The sequence below is a fragment of the Anomaloglossus baeobatrachus genome, chromosome 1 (genome assembly GCF_048569485.1).
Source record: "Anomaloglossus baeobatrachus isolate aAnoBae1 chromosome 1, aAnoBae1.hap1, whole genome shotgun sequence".
NCBI classification, from domain to species: domain Eukaryota; kingdom Metazoa; phylum Chordata; class Amphibia; order Anura; family Aromobatidae; genus Anomaloglossus; species Anomaloglossus baeobatrachus.
Genome location: NC_134353.1, coordinates 157,637,244 through 157,654,903, shown reverse-complemented (window position 1 = coordinate 157,654,903; position 17,660 = coordinate 157,637,244). Strand labels below are relative to the sequence as shown.

At 40.7% G+C, this 17,660-nt stretch overlaps 1 protein-coding gene across 20 annotated transcripts in view; it reads left to right on the top strand.

Annotated features, from left to right (window-relative positions):
• Window positions 1–17,660, top strand: part of TENM3 (teneurin transmembrane protein 3) — a 1,857,795-nt gene that overhangs the window by 1,418,806 nt on the left and 421,329 nt on the right. For 16 of the 20 annotated variants that reach the window (XM_075347175.1, XM_075347169.1, XM_075347170.1 and 13 more), the window contains one exon: window positions 12,384–12,482. The exons of the other annotated variants lie outside the window; for them this stretch is intronic. In XM_075347175.1, coding sequence (XP_075203290.1) covers window positions 12,384–12,482 — 99 coding nt within the window. The remainder of the gene's footprint in view (window positions 1–12,383; window positions 12,483–17,660) is intronic. 20 annotated transcript variants of the gene reach the window in all.

The window sequence follows — 17,660 nt, the reverse complement described above, 5'->3', positions numbered from 1 at the left end:
TTACCAAAGTTTACACTTAATGATTTATAAGAGATTGGGGACCAGGCATCATTTGATTTTCTCACTTAAAATACAAGCAGCAAAACGTGCGTTCGATTCGGTGAAGTCTTACTGTCAACACATTGCTATTGCTTTCTCTACACCCAACTTCTCTGAAAGGCTTCACTTCTATTTCTAAGAGATTATTCCATTTGATGGCAAAGCTTTAAAATTTTAAATTCTTTTACTTTGACCCTTAACATAGGAACCCTTTTAAATTAAATTTTAATTTAGCAGAATATATTTTTAAAGGGATTATTCTGCCTTTTAAAATTGATAGCCTATCTTTAGAATAGTGATCCTTGTCTGAATGATGGAGGTCTGACAGTTGACACCCCCCCATGATAAGCTGTTTGAAGGGGATGTGGCACTTATGCAATTTCTTTAGTTTCTCACCTGTTTGCAGGTTGATTCATATTTGTATAATCTGTACTATTCATAATGCCCATTAAAGGTATAGCAGCGATATCCTATTTTTTAGCTCCACTTTAAACAGCCAATTGGTGGGGAGCCAACAATGAGACCACTATCAATCATCTAATACTGATTTTCTTTCAGCCATTTGGCAAAGTGGCGGGGCGATGGTCGAGCACCCAAAGTATCTCCTATCGGAAGAATACCACGCCATTACACCATTGTGAAACAATATCCGCACCCTCTGGCCTTACCCGTAAGGATAGGCTATCTATATTATTAAACGGAATAACCCCCCTCTAATGGTAGTGCAGTTGCTATGTGAAATTTTCTTTCTCAGAATAACTAATATTTTACTGTGCATGGTATTTTTTTATCTTCTGCTTAATTCAGAATATAAGAAAACTGTTTTAATATGCCACTTCTGGTATTTTCATTAACATTCAGTACTCATTAGAATTAAAAGCAAATTAAACAGTGTGTATTGTATATGTCATGGTATTTGGTATAATACTGGTTGAAATTAGCTGTGAAACAAAGGATTTATAAGGAATTAGAATCAAAAATATCTTTAATTTTAATATTTGAGTACTCCGCACTGCCTTTCCTTAGTCGCTTGACCACTTTTTATGTTAAAGTATGGTGTTACATGGGGTTACATTGGCACCTTAAGTAACTAGAGATCATGTTTCAATCCATGTCCCTTACATGTTTAATTGCAGGACTAGGCGACAGTCCCACTATGCATTTACATCATAGTGATATGAACTAGTGATGAGTAGGCACTATCATGCTCCGGTGCTCAGTACTCGTAATGAACAGTTGGTCACTCGGACAAGTTCGACTCATGTTCCGAGTATAATGAAAGTCAATGGGGAAGTCAAGCATTTTTCTGGAAGTTCTTCTGGAAAAATGCTCAAGTTCCTCATTATACCCGATACATGAATTGAACACGTCAGACTGCCCAACTGTTTGTTACGAATACTGAGCACAGGAGCATGGTAGTGCCTGCTCATCACTAACAGCAATCCATTATTTATTGGTAATGTTTGGTTGTTTTTCTACTTTAAAAGGACGCCTTTTTAAAGGGCAGCTGTCATTATTTCACCCCTCAAACTATTTACATATAACGTTTACAAAGACAAGTCTATCAATATCTTTAGATGGTCAATGTGTTCCTCTGTTACTGAGAATTCAGCATTTTAGTTGATGTGTAATTGAGGCTGTAGATCTGAAACCTGTCACTCCAGTTCTATTCCTTGCCTAGCGCCGCCTCCTACTGCTTGACTGACAGCCTCCCCACTGTATGACTAAAGGTAAATAAGTCTCTAGTCAAGCAGGAGGAGGTGGCATTGGGTGGGGGACAGAGCTGGAATAATAGAGTCTTCATATCAACCATAGCTCTTCAGTCTTATTTCCATATTAATTCAAAAACTACTTTCTCAGGAATGGAGGAATGGACTGGCCCTCTAATTGTATTGTGTAATTGTCTTTAAAAGTGCTCCATGCACATATACATAGTTTGGGGTGTGGACTACAGCAGAAAAAAATGCCCTTATGGTTTTCCCACTTTTAATTCACCCTAAATGTCTCAGAACTATAGAGCTAGGGTCTGACGAACGTATACAGATTACATACGGACTAAACATGGATGACAATATGAGAAAAAAAATTATACTACCTAATTCTAGATGAAAGTCGTGTAGCTTTTATACGTCTGTGTGACCCTAGCACTTGAATGCTCCTACACAAAGCTAAAGAAGTCACATACCAATAATTAAATTGGCCTACTTGATAGCACTAGCTCACAGTACCATATTCAACATTTTGGTATTGGATTACCTCATATTGGTTGACTTTCCTTTTCCAGTCACTTGGGTTAGAAGAAGAGCTTCACTTTGATGTCTTGGAGAGAAGCTCTGCACACTCTTTGGGGAAGAGTTCAGGTTAACCAATGCTTACAGGGGATAGCTACTTAAAAAAAAACCCAACATGTTTAAATGTGATTGAAAGGTAAACTTATAGAACTTACTGATCAAATGTGTCTCAATTCCCATGTATCTGTAAAATTCCTGATCCCAGCTGTTTCACCTCTGGCTTTCTTTCACCATAGGAGTTTCCTTAGCTACTGTACATACTGTATCATAACTGCTGTTGGTGAAGGTGCTGAACCTGCCCTTTTCTCTGTCATGGTCAATACAAAGACAGTAAAAGAGGCTAGGTTAGCTATTAAAATGAGCCCCCTTTATGGACATCAAAGATTAAATGCCTGTACTGAAAGCTCTCTTGTGTGTCAAAACAAAGCCAAAGGTTTAGTTACTGGACCTTGGGACTAAAACTAATTATCTAGAGATTATCTGGAGATATATATTTACACTTCAAACACATCTAAATATAATTTGGCACCATTTTGTGATTTAAATCAATCTAAATCCAAAATTCTATTTCTTCTTACTACAATAGAATTAAGTAATAAAGTTCTAAACTTCAATTAAGTAAGTGTCAAAGTGCCCCCTGGTGGTGACTGCCGGCTCCTGGAATTTCATAATGAACCAATTAATGGGTTAATTAATAGGGATGATCGAATACCTCAAATATTTGGCTTCACGAATATTTTTCGAATAGGTCGCCGCTATTCGACTATTCGCGAATATTCGATGTGCAATTTAAGTCTATGGGAAACCCGAACATCAGCTATTCAGAACTATTCAGGCTTCCCATAGACTTACATTGCACATCGAATATATGCGTAGCGGCGACCTATTCATCGGATATTCGCAAAGCCAAATATTTAAGGTATTCGATCATCCCTATTAATTAACCAACTAATATGATTAACTTTGCATCAGAGTATAAACAATAAGGATATCAAATGAAATTCAAAAGGGTGGACTATTGGCTCTATAAACAAAAATTTGTCTCTTTATCTAATTCAAAGACTATTTTATAGTGTCCCCTTAGAAGACAATTTAGTTTTACAAAATGATTAAGTCAATGTTATACAGTATGCATTGTTGACCTTAGGGAGATCAACATATCCACTGCGGAGACACCATCACGTGTTTCTCAACGCAGTGATTCTAGAGCATTGCCCCCTGAGAAGTATGCAAATAAGAAAGCCGCGGAGACACCATCACGTGTTTCTCAACGCTGGCAGGAAACTAGCCAGGTCTTTCACCGGGAAGGAACAACCACGGGAAGGGCAGTCTCCAGTCAAGGAGACCACCTATACCAAACATGGTATCCATCCACAGACAGCCGTTTCGGGGTATTTGCCCCTCATCAGTGTGGAGTAGGAATCTGGCTAGTGGGGGCAATGCCTAGTAAAAGACTACTTAAGCAAGCATTGTTGACCTTAGGGAGATCAACATATCCACTGCGGAGACACCATCACGTGTTTCTCAACGCAGTGATTCTAGAGCATTGCCCCCTGAGAAGTATGCAAATAAGAAAGCCGCGGAGACACCATCACGTGTTTCTCAACGCTGGCAGGAAACTAGCCAGGTCTTTCACCGGGAAGGAACAACCACGGGAAGGGCAGTCTCCAGTCAAGGAGACCACCTATACCAAACATGGTATCCATCCACAGACAGCCGTTTCGGGGTATTTGCCCCTCATCAGTGTGGAGTAGGAATCTGGCTAGTGGGGGCAATGCCTAGTAAAAGACTACTTAAGCAAGCATTGTTGACCTTAGGGAGATCAACATATCCATATGGTGGTCTCCTTGACTGGAGACTGCCCTTCCCGTGGTTGTTCCTTCCCGGTGAAAGACCTGGCTAGTTTCCTGCCAGCGTTGAGAAACACGTGATGGTGTCTCCGCGGCTTTCTTATTTGAATGTTATACAGTATGACTGACTAATATTTTCCTATAAAATTAAATATTTGTTTCATAGTTCACCCTACTTGACCTATGTCAACACAGACACAATATATCTCATCTAGGAGTCAATGTTTATTCTTAGCTATTGATAAAATGATTACATTAACAGAATGCAAATTGGCTGTAACAAGGTTATCCAGATATATGACAAATTATGTTGTATGTTTGTCTTGTTGCAGCATCAGTGTTCAACAAACCATTGGAAACAGATTTCCTAAAAGGTCGTTAATGTTAAAGTGAACCTGTCATCCCGGAAAACGCTATTTACTTGAAGATATGGGGTTAACCTGCAGCTAAACAGCATTACAATGCCGCCTGGCTGCATGAAATAGCAGGTACCAGAAGAAAATGAACCTATTTCCTCCTGGGAGCTGCCAGCCTTCAGTCATGGGGACGTGAATGGGGTTGTTCAAGTTATTGCTCACTATACTCTGAGAATGTCCCTGCATTTTGATTGACAGTACACTGTGAATAGATGAGCTGCAGAACTGTCTCTCAATCAAAGTGCTGTAGGGTGCTTATAGCTAGCCCTTACAGTACAGTGAGTGGTGCTGTCAGAGATTACTTTAAACGCTCTTTTCAGTGGTGTTGTCAGCTCTGTCATAGGTGGAATGGAGATAACAGGGGACCAGGGCTCTTAGACTGGCCCTCATGCTAGGGTAGCCGTAACTATTCCTGTTCCCAGAGATCTTTCTGAAGGTGAGGATGTCTGGGCTGCCTTCTTAACCCTACTCCTAGCTAGCCCTGATCTAATACCCCTTCTCCTCTCCAGGAGAGGGCCAGAGCAGGAGTGGTTAAACCCATGGAAATAGACAAACGGGGGAAACCAAAACTCGATCACACAGCACGCTCACACAAAGGTATTAAACAACAAGTGATAAGGAGAAAAATAAGAGCAGGAGGAAACGAGACAAGAGAATGCCACAACACCCCAAGCAGCACACAGTATAAACACTAGCAAACTGGGACATACTGCACAGAGATCGGTTTAGTTGGTATGGGAAGACAGTTTCCACCATCTTAAAAAGGCAGGGAGAAACTGTGGTAGGTTTTCCACAACATGTGATCCTAGTGGTAACCAGCAGGCTAGCAGAGATTAACTCTTGCTAGCCCGAAGAATAATGAGCACACAGCTGGTTGATGCCTGAGTCTTCCTGTGCAACTCAGAAGCAGAGAAAGCATAGTGTGAAGTGTCAGAATATGTAGTGTGAACAGTGTCTGATGCCACCATGACACTCGGTGGGTTTTGAGCCAAACTCCATGTGAAACTTCAGCTGCTCACTGTAACCACACTGTAACCTCTCCCCATGACTGGAAGCCAGTGGCGTCCTAGAGAAATTAGAGGGAATGTGTCAGTAGGGGTTTTTTTATGCAATCTGAGGACAGCATGCTGTAGGGGTTAAAACACAGATTTCAGAGATGCGTCTCTTATCAAGGTATGTGCTCTTGTTTACCTGCAATGATTGTTTTAGGACCAGGACCTTATCTTTGCTCAGACTACACTGCCTCAATCCAGTAGTCCAGCACATAACCTGTTGTGATTAGCAGCTCACTGTCTATAGACATTGTACATAGATAGCCTGGTGTAGACGGATTAAGTTTTTTAGCTCAGCTGCTTGCTAAGGCTATGTGCACACGCTGCGTTTTTTTGACGCTGCGTTTTTGTGCGTTTTTGGCCACTAAAAACGCACAAAAACGCACCCGCGGCAAAAAAAGCGGGAAAAAAACACATGCGTTTTTGCCGCGATTTGCTGCGTTTTTGGCTGCGTTTTGCTGCGTTTTGCTGCGTTTTTGATCTCTGCGTTTTTCTGCGTTTTTCCAATGCATTGCATGGGTGGAAAACGCAGAAAAACGCAGGAAAGAATTGACATGTCCATTTTTTATTTAAGCTCAAAAACGCAGCTTAAAAAAAAAGTTGTGTGCAGACAGCAAAAATGAAAACTCATAGACTTTGCTGGGGAAGCAAAGTCATGCAGTTTTGAGGCCAAAAACGCACCCGAAAAACGCGCAAAAACGCTGCAAAAATCACACTGTGTGAACTTACCCTTAATCAAAAAACTTGTCAGGACCACTGCACCCAGTAATCTAAGTGATAAACTGGTAGATTAAGGATGTCTTTGCCTACATCCTGTTGCTCTCAGATGAGGTAGCAAACACCTGCTGACAGATATCCTTTAAGTTGATTTTTTTTTCCCAGTGCAGGTAGTCCTCAACTTACGACATTGATCCGTGCTTACGCGTCGTCGTAAACCGAATTTTGACGTAAGTCGGATCATACGTTCACACAGTACTGTACTGCAAACACTTAACCTATCCGTACATCTATTCTAACACAGTACCCTACACAATTATCAATAAACACAGCTACAGTAATATACTGTGCAGTACAGTACGTTTAATAATGAAATACTGTACTGTAAGTGCTGTAACAGTAATAAGCAGTGTACTGTAATAAACAAAGATAACAATTCCAAAGAGAGAACAGGCTTATTGTTATGGCGTGCAGAAGACTCGTTTTCCTCTGTAACCGGGTACAGTGTACAGTACTGGACTCTATTCTTCCGCTGCTCCACGTAGTTGCACATAGTTCGCAGTTTATACGACGCAAAACCGCATAAGTCAGAATGAAGTGTCGTATAAAGCGTCATAACCACGAAACGACGTGACTCGAGACCGTCGTAACCTGAGGACTACCTGTAGTTGCACTTTCAGTAATTTGGCTGAACAGCATTGAAACACTATTTACAGTACCTGCATATTAATCCAATATCTGTAGGTAAATAGAATTTTCTGAGCTGGCAGTTTCCCTTTAAGTTTTCTGATATTCCAGGTATGCAAACTTTTACAAGAGTAGGAACCATTTAAATATTGCACGAAGAGCAAAACATACAAGTTTTAAAGGTTGGTTCAGAAAATCCCCCAACAAGCAATATTCTTTGAAAAACATAACTGGAAGGATATAGTATGCTATGCACAAGTTTTTGTTTTAATGTTAAACCTATACTCATGTCTTATTCTTATGAAGTATTCCATAAAAGAGGGCTCTGCGCCAAAGATATGTGCAAAATATGAAAAACATCAGGTTTTATTGAACCTGCACTCATCATTTCTCTTTGATCTTATTTTTCTCCATCGAACTTGGTATGATTGTCAAAATGATGGATCTGTATCAGAACCCTTGTCAGCATACATGGACTGGTGCTCTTCCTCCACTTTGCTTTTTATTTTTTAGGATATTTTGCTTAAGAAAAAGCCTTTGAAGTGTTATTTTTAATTTAAAAATATGTTAAAGATTTAGGTGTTCCCAATGTTGTTTAGTAGATAACATGACTATAATATTTATATTCCGAATATTATAGCTGTTCCTTTCTTACCTTCGTTCTTAATTCAAATTATCTCAAGATGTATAGAGTGAGATTACCAACACACAAAATGTTTTCTTGAGATGCCTGTACTATGCCCAGAGATTGCGATGGGAGTTGCATCCATCACGAATTTTGCTTGCATATATTGTATGGAATATCTTCAGATGGGCTGGGCTTTGCTTACTATACAAGTCAATGAACCTTGGGCACCTTTACGGATTTCCAGTTGTTCTTTTTGGACAACTTTTTAAAGGATATTTGCCACTGTAGACCTGGAATACCCTACAAGCTGTATTTTGTTTCGGTGATCCTTTGACTTAGTCATCAAGTGGTCACACTTTAGTCTGTTGAATACTCATTATGCTCATTTATTTTTCCTGCTTTCAACATATCAACTGCAAGAACTGACTTGTCACTTGACATCTAACATATCCCACCCTGTCAGTGGTGGTCAAAGTCAAATTATAAATGTTGTATTTAGACATAGAGATGAGCAGATAGATTCATGGATCTGCAATCTAACATCCTTGTCAGTGGTTGCAGGACGAAAGACCCATGAACCTTTTACCTTCTGGCGTCCCTGCCATAGCATTTGATTTGTCAGGGCTGGTGCAACATTATCTCTAGCCACCAGGTACCACTGACATGGATGCTGCAAATCGATCCGATCATCTCTACCTTTAATCTATCATATACACTATACACACTCGTATACCCTGTATCACAACCATATATACTCAACAGTGAAATTGCAACATTTTTTCCTGTCTATAGTTAGTTTAGGTGTTTTGAGATGCTTCACATTTCACATTAATTGAAACTGAGGCACATCGAATGAAACTTAATGGGAAACTGTCAGAAAGATTTAACTCCTGAAACTAATGGCATGGCTGTATAGGTCCTACTGTATTGATAAAAAGCCAAACCTCTAGTTTAGTATTCTAATTTGCCTAGTGCTTAGAAATAAAGCTTTGAAACTACATGCTAATTAACCAAAAGTGAATCGTGGGCATGTGTCACTGTTGTGACAGGAAAATATGGCGCACGATGTGACACACAACACAAGGGGCACACCGGGGACACATTAACAATGGTGGGCCCTAGCGCTAGTGAGAGGGAAGAAGGACACCTCCTCCACTTACCTGCAACTGTACCCTGCAGTCCTAGCCAGTCCCTATACAGGTTCCTGACCTGTCGCTGAGAAGGAACCTGAAGTCCTGAATGACCCTACAATAGTCCCGGCTAGTGAGTGGACAGGTAAGGGATGCTAGCCCCACCACTGCACTAAAACAACACACAAGGGAAAGAAAGACAGACAAGGGGAAACATACTAACAGACTGATGCAGTCAGCACTAAAGGGGGCTTTACACGCTACGATATCGTTAATGTTTTGTCGTCGGGGTTAAGTTGTTAGTGACGCACATCCGGCGTCATTAACGATATCGCAGCGTGTGACACTGACCAGCGACCTTAAGCAACCTCAAAAATGGTGAAAATCGTTCACCATGGAGAGGTCGTCCCAAACTCAAAAATCGGTAAGGGTTGTTTATCCAGGTGGTTCATCGCTCATGCGGCAGCACACATCGCTATGTGGGACACCGCAGGAGCGAGGAACGTCTCCTTACCTGCCGCCGGCCACAATGTGGAAGGAAGGAGATGGGCTGGATGTTACGTCCTGCTCATCTCCACCCCTCAGCTTTGATTGGCCGGCCGCTTAGTGACGTTGCGGTGACGTCGCTGTGATGCCGAACGTCCCTCCCCCTTGAAGGAGTGATTGTTCGGCAGTAACAGCGACGACGCCGACCAGGTAAGTATGTGTGACGCTGCCGTAGCGATAATGTTCGCTACAGCAGCGATCACAAACAATCACATGCGCGACGGGGGCGGGTACAATCGCGCTCGCTATCGCTACAAATTGCTAGCGATATCGCTACCGTGTAAAGCCCCCTTTAGACTGCAGCCTACACAGCAACTTGAACAGAAGGTTCCACCAGCTCCTTCCAATTCCAGGCCAAGCATCCAAATGAAAGTGAATACCTGGCACTTTCTACTGGGAGCAGAGGATATATAGGGACTGGGAGTGGTCCACACTGGAAACACCTGGGATGGTAATGAGAATGCTTGCTGGCAAGGAATACTGACATTAACCCTCTCTTCCCGAAGAAAAAGGAAACTACACTTAACTACAGGTGTGAGAATAGCAATGATTTTCTAGCCCTAAATCTGTCACAGGTCTCAAATGCAAAGAGACAGTCGTGACAGCATATTGACGACACTGCAAGTGCATCAGCACACCCCAGTGCACTTCCAAGCTAATTTGCATGTGATTTTAAGGCTTGATCTGTAGTAGTGTTGAATCAGATTATTAAATATCAGGTACCACTATTTTTCACAATACTAGGACCTCTACAGCCGTACCACTAGTTTCAGTAGTAAACAACTTTAGCTTTTGTTAATATGTTTTAAAACAATGACCAGATTAACAACAAGAAAACAGGATTATTAGGAAATAAGTTGCAAAAAATGTTGTAACGTGCAGTCTAGCACATCATACTTTTTCTCAAGAAAAATACTTCTAGTCTTCCAGCACTTCCCATTTGTCTGTGTTCATAATTGGGCTTCGCAGGGAAAATGTTGTAGAGAAATCCATAGTTTTTTTCATTATACAGGATATGGTGCAGTCCGTATCAGTCTACTTAGGCTCCTCTTTTATAACCGTACAGCTTCACTTCAGTTAGGGGGCACATAAAGGGAGGTGCAGGACAAATTAGGGTAGAGTGCATTGGTTTCTTTTTACTTTTCCCGCTCACCATTGAATAAGGATTTCATCTAATAACAAGTATAGGTGGTTCAGGAGCGCTATGACAGTGGAGGTTGCATAGTCAAAATGTTGTAAGTTTAATCTAAAAGGACTGATGCATAATTATTACCTCTTTTAGTGATAGGAACATGGGCAGTTGACTAGGAAATAACCTTCACATTTTTAAATTATGTTTTATGGTCTGTCTGGTTATTGTAGATATTCCTCAACACATGATCAAAACAATTTCCAAATTATAGTGAAATAATTTAAAAAGCTCGCTTGGCAGTAATAGCAGCAGATACTCAACGTGGAGAGTGGAGTTGTTAAAAGATTAATAATTTTCCCTACTAAGTGAATATTTAATAGAATGTCTTTTAAAGGCACCCTCTCAGCAGAAGATCCAATTGTGGCGCTCACTGTTCTTGACTTAATAACAATACTACCAGCGGAAGATCCAATTGTGGCACTCACTGTGCTTGACTTAATAACCAACCTCTCAGCAGAAGATCCAATTGTGGCGCTCACTGTGCTTGACTTAATAACTATACTGTCAGCAGAAGAACAAATTGTGGCGCTCACTATGCTTGAAGTAATAACCAACCTCTCAGCAGTAGATCCAATTGCGCACTCACTGTGCTTGACTTAATAACAATACTACCAACAGGAGAATCAATGGCGGCACTCACTGTGCTTGACTTAATAACCATATTGTCAGCAGAAGATACAATTGTGGCGCACACTATGCTTGACTTAATAACCAACCTCTCAGCAATAGATCCAATTGTGGCGCTTACTGTGCTTGACTTAATAACAATACTACCAGCAGAAGAACCACTTGTGGCGAACACTGTGCTTGACTTAAAAACCATACTACCAGCAGAAGAACCAATTGTGGCGCTCACTGTGCTTGACTTAATAACAATTCTACCAGCAGAAGAACCAATTGTGGCGCTTACTGTGCTTGACTTAATAACAATACTACCAGCAGAAGAACTAATTGTGGCGCACACTATGCTTGACTTAATAACAATACTACCAGCGGAAGAACCAATTGTGGCGCTCACTGTGCTTGACTTAATAACCATACTACCAGCAGAAGAACCATTTGTGGCGCTCACTGTGCTTGACTTAATAACCATACTACCAGCAGAAGAACCAATTGTGGCACTCACTGTGCTTGACTTAATAACCATACTTTCAGCAGAAGATCCAATTGTGGCGCTCACTGTGCTTGACTTAATAACCATACTTTCAGCAGAAGATCCAATTGTGGCACTCACTGTGCTTGACTTAATTATCAACCTCTCAGCAGAAGATCCAATTGTGGCGCTTACTATGCCTCACTTTGTAGTAATAATAATTCTGGAGAGATTGTTGTTGGCTTATACTAATTTCTGTCAAAGCAGGATTAAAATAAATACCACGTGCAGGTAATTTGGAAGTTCAATGAAATTTATATTACCAACCATCCTTTACACTGTAATGTATAGTTTTAGTGTTTTGAGAAAAATAGCATTTCCGTTTTTTTATGTTTCATTTTTGTAATTCCCCATCAGTTTATCACATTGATCCAATATACAGTTGGGCAAAAAGACTAGCAGGATCCAGGTTCAGCTGCCATGGCGGTAGTCTCTGGCTACTACACGCGGCATCTTCTACTCATTTGGGGCCTGCTAAACACAAGACTTCCTGGGAAAGGTCACAGTGTTCTGGTCTAGTGGCCTCAGCCTACCAGGGTCCTGACAATATTTTTGCTCAATTTTAATCCTCTCATTTATGTTTACCTCTATAATCACAGCCAATGAGGATTTAGTGTGACTTTATTATTTTTGCATGTTTTTTCTTTAACATATTTTAATGTTAATAATGTTTTTCTTATAGAAAAATAGCAAATCACCCAGTTCTTGAAAATGGGCATGACAACCTCATAGAGATGGCTGTGTTTCCACCACCTTGCCATGATGGCGACTATGGGGATGGGTATGTGTCTCTATATAATTAGTTCTTTTCCTGCTACACCTATGTGTAATTGTAAATGCCAGCAATCAGAGCTGGATTTACAATATTATTTCTGACAAGCAAACCAATATATTGTCCCGTTGAAACCCTAACCCATTATCTCTCCATGGTTCCAAATTGATGTTTTTATATTTTCCCAACAATTCTTTGTTTTTTTCCCACTATACCTGCCTTTAAGTGCACAATCATGTTGTTGGGTCACAAATACTGGGGGCTCAGTGGTTCTTAGAGGATAGACTTCATTCACACTCATGAAGGCCCTTAGTAGTCATGATATTAAGTACAGCATGGAGTACCTCGTTACATTGTAAATGTTAATTTCCACTGGCCAGAATGGGAAATTGATCACACATGGATGTGACACGTTATAAATTAAATTTTAAAAAGTCATCACACGAAAAAGTGGAAAAATGGAAGTAGCCGTAAAAAGTGACAAATAGGACACTCTTCTTAAGTGCAACAGTGCCCACATAAAGTAAAGCACCCTATAGCCACCACCTGGATCAGCACCATGCCAGCAATGACTCCCTGCGCTCTCGTGACTTCATGTCACATGAGCGCTGCAGCCTATCATTGGCCGCTAATGGGTTAAGCATTCACACTTTGCACCCGTTGAATCCACTGTTTTAAATGAGAGAAGTGTGAGCTTTGCAACCCAGTAGTGACTGCTGATAGGCTGCAGCACTGATGTGACATATCAATATCTCATAAGTGCCAGCGGACGTTGCCCCTACATCCCTGGAATGACTTTAGTAATTTGTGAGTATGTGGTGTTTTTTATTTATATGGGACACTGTTGCTTTTAAGGAACAAATATCTAAGTAATGGACATCCTCTTTAAAGCTTCCATGTATGTTAGAGAAAAGTTAGGCATTCATTTACTACAGTGGTCCCAAACCTTTCTTACCTTGAAAGCAACATTCAGCTTTGAGATGATCAAAAGCCACATCTAGAGCCCCAGTGACATCTAGACCCTGCACACCCACTCCACACTAGCAAAACAACAAATCTTGGAATAAGAATTTCCACATTTGGATGTATTTAAAAAAAAATGTTCCTGTGCTGAGATCATCTTATATATGTGTCCCTGCTATGTACTGTGTAATGGCCGTGTCTGACTGTACAGGGACGTGGTCTGATTACACCACATCTCCTGGGCAGGGAAGAAAGTAAAGAAAGTATACATATATTACAGCACGGGATCTCAAATAATTCTTTCTTTGAGATAAAACATTTTTTAACAACATACAGGGACATTTTTTACCTCACAAAAGAATCAGCTATGATCCCATGCTGTAAAATCTGTATACTCCTCTTTTGCATCCTACCCGGTCCAGGAGATGTGGTATGATCAGACTATGTTACTGTACGGTCAGACACAGCCAATACACAGTACATAGCAGGGTCACATATATGTAATAAGATTATCTCAGCACAGGAACATTCAATTGAGAAAAATATTATTATCCTAAGATCTGTTGATTAAAATGAACTTTGATCATGGTAAAACCCCTTTAAACCAGTATATGTTCATCTATATCTACGCTTTTGTGTGGGAATACTCACAAAAGTTGTCATCTGGAGATCTGCTTTTCATAGCTGTTTGTTTGACCTGATGCTAATGCACCAAGATGACAGACAGCCACAAGCCACACATGATGGGCCTGCGAGCCACATGTGGTTTCCAAGATAAATGTTGGGGACCCCTGCTGTACTAATATGTATGAGGGTCACATCACTGCCAGAACTGATGAAGTAAGGGCAAAAAAAAGGTTTGGAATGCTGGATTTCAACTACTGATCCTTTTCAGGTATGTTACTGGCAGACTTCCCCTTGATATCTGGACTTAGTTAAGTCAAGTGTGCATGTATATCAAGAGGTTGTGAGCTGTTCAGTTGCTAGCCAGTGAAGTTGTTTGAGCACCATTACACTTTTTTTTTTAATAAACTTTCCATTTACGTATTCTCACAGTTGTAAATATCCCTGTTTGTAGAGAATGAACGTTAACTTCCACCAATTACCTTGAGACAATAGAAATCTGACTATGTTATTATATGACCACAAGAGCAGTGATAACCCTACCATCACTGAAGAGCTGTGCGTCAGCACAGTACGTCTGCCATATCACCAGAATTATTAAATTATAAAGGTTCCTATTAATAACAAACTACAAGAAGAGATCTTGACCGGTTTGGTTGAGTTCTGGCCATATACACTGTATAATATAGCTCCTGAATTTTGATCAGTTCATTCAAATCCTTGGATGAAATAATGAAAAGTCAATGATTAACGAATGGCGTACTAAATTTCAACATGTATCATAATGTAATTATTATTTATACCTCTATGTGTGAAGCGAATATTATTTTTTAAAAATGATGTCATCTATATAACATACTGTACAGAAGCTCGCTGGGCACTCGGAAAGCTTCATGAAACATTGCAGCCAATTTACAATGAAACGGCATAAAAAACATCAGAAGTATAAATGGCTGTACAAGAGCTTCTGACAGGACATCTTTATGGAGGAGAAATGTGTTTATTAAAGTAGATTATCTCAGATTGAGCCTTATAACAGAAAAGTAATAAGAGTCTGGGCCCGAGCTGGAGAAATGTAATCAGGACGCCTGTGTGTTGTGCTGTAATACAGCTCTGCCTCCCGCTACAACTATTGACTTCTGATTGTCGGCCTATTATTTTTCATATACGAGAATCTTATTAACTATGGAAATATGCAGATTGGAGTTTATTATAGTTGTTTACACCACAGAGCCGCAGTCTGGAAATAGCTTTTGCCGAGCTTTGCATTTGTTGAAATGACTGTCAGGTGATATTAATTCAGGTAACATAGCAATGAAATTTATCTTGTTTGTAAGCTTTTCATTTTCAAAATTACGCTGCCAGGGATCACCTCCCGGTGTGAAAGTTGTCCAAAGATAATAGCGCATCAGTTTGAGAACATAATAGATTTGAGAATACAAACCCGCGAACAGCGTGACAATGCGTTTCCTTTGCCTCCAGAACATACTGTGTCACAGCCAGAAGCATTACATATTTGTTCTGTTTTATTCTGTGTCACTTGTACTTTATTTACATGTAAATTCTGCATGTTATAGGACTTGTAAAGTGTCATGGCGCTCTGGTGTTTCCAGAAAGAAAAGTTTCCCCCTGTGTTTCCCTGATGCTGCACTCAGACAGTCTCCTACATGAAATTCTGGGAGCTCAAGAACTTGCTTATTTCATTTAAGAAATGTTTAGATGGATAATTTGACCTACAGCTATGGATAAAAGCATCTAGGGTTCACTCACAAGGACAAGGTTCTCCAACCTTCCAAGGCTCATAGATGACACTGTAAGATACTCTACCACAGTACTTTACTGTACCTTATCTGAAAACCTCCCTATCAAAATACTTTAAAGCACCACTCGAGGGTTTTCTCTTAATTTCACCACTGGAGTGGAGCTTTAAATCGAAGTCTCCTGCCCCTGGTCTTATACTCAGCAGCTGCAGTCTTTATCTGTTTCCAGTGTCGCTGCCATCTGTCTGGGTGGTTTTGTGACCTGCCGGCAGCTGAAGTATTTCATGGAGTCCTCTAGAGGTCACAAATCAATACGAGTCTATGACAGCCTCATTCTGGCTTTCATAGACTTGTATTGAGCACTTGTGATGTAACTTCTCATCTCCAGACAGTCAGAAGTTAAAGGCACAAGTTGGCGCAGAGGTGAAAAAAGATGAAGCTGCTGGAAGGTAAGTATAAGACAGGAGGCAGGAGGCTTAGATTTAAAGCACCACTCCAGGACTGAGAAAAAAACAAACCCTGGCATGGTGCTTTAACAGTATACTCCAGCACATTATTTTACTGTTTTCATGAATATGGTTGTGAAATTTGAGACAGTGTGAATTAAGAAAAAGTAATGAGTCTTTTATTCCATAAAATTGAAACATTCAAGATGTAAAAATTGGAAAATTCAGCTTTTGAAAGCACCCTTGTTATGGCACATTTCCCAAAAAGTTCTAGAGATCTCCTGCCTTGACCTACCATGATCATGGCAGTTGAGCAGCAATAGCATGTACCTCTTGATAGGCAGCATAGAAAATCCTACTAAAGTGCATGAGATTTGTGTTGAAAGAGTTGACACAACTGTATGGTCACTGTGGGTTCCCCCGCTGGGACACCCGCTGATCTTGAGAGCTAAGTGACTGCACTCGGCTTTCTCCAGCAGTCCCATAGACAGTAAATGGAATGGTTGGGCACAAGCCTGGCCATTACTCCATTATTGGGATTGGTAGAGGTTCCAGCAGTGAGACCCCCAGTGATCAATAGGTTGTTGTCCTTTGAATGGGTAATAACTTGCTAAGTTGAGAAAACTCCTTTAAGTGGGTCATGTTAGAGCTGCTAGACTGATCTGCTGTTAGTAAAAGTGTGTTTTCACTGCATGTTACAAAAAATTATATGGCTGTCATACTGGCATCAGTTACAGACTAATTGATCTCTAATAATAGTTTTATGCAGGTAAACTGTCATTTTTCTCAGCAGCGCAAGTCTTTTTTGCACAGGTTGATGTGCTGCCAAGAACACTGATCTTTTGTGCCACACAAGAGATCGTTTTACCTGACGAACGGGCATTTTGCACATTGGTCGGGTGATTGGTAGCATGTGTAAACTACATGACTATCAGGAGAGTGTTCAGTAATCATGAGTGTAAATGAACTCTAAGCTATCAAACAGTGCCACTTATGTAAATGTTTATTTATTCCCTGGAGTTTACCTTAAAGGAGTGTTAAGGCCGCTTTACACGCAACGACATCGCTAACGAGATGTCGTTGGGGTCACGGAATGCGTGACTCACATCCGGCCTCGTTAGTGACGTCATTGCATTTGAAAACCACGAACCACCGTTAACTATTAAAATTACTTACCTTATCGTTGATCGTTGACGCGTCGTTCTATTCCCAATTATCGTTGCTGTTGCAGGACGCAGCTTGTTCGTCGTTCCTGCAGCAGCACACATCTCTATGTGTGACACCGCAGGAATGAGGAACATTACCGTACCTGCGGCCGCCCGCAATGAGGAAGGAAGGAGGTGGGCGGGATATTCATCCTGCTTATCTCCGCCCCGCCGCTTTGATTTGGCGGC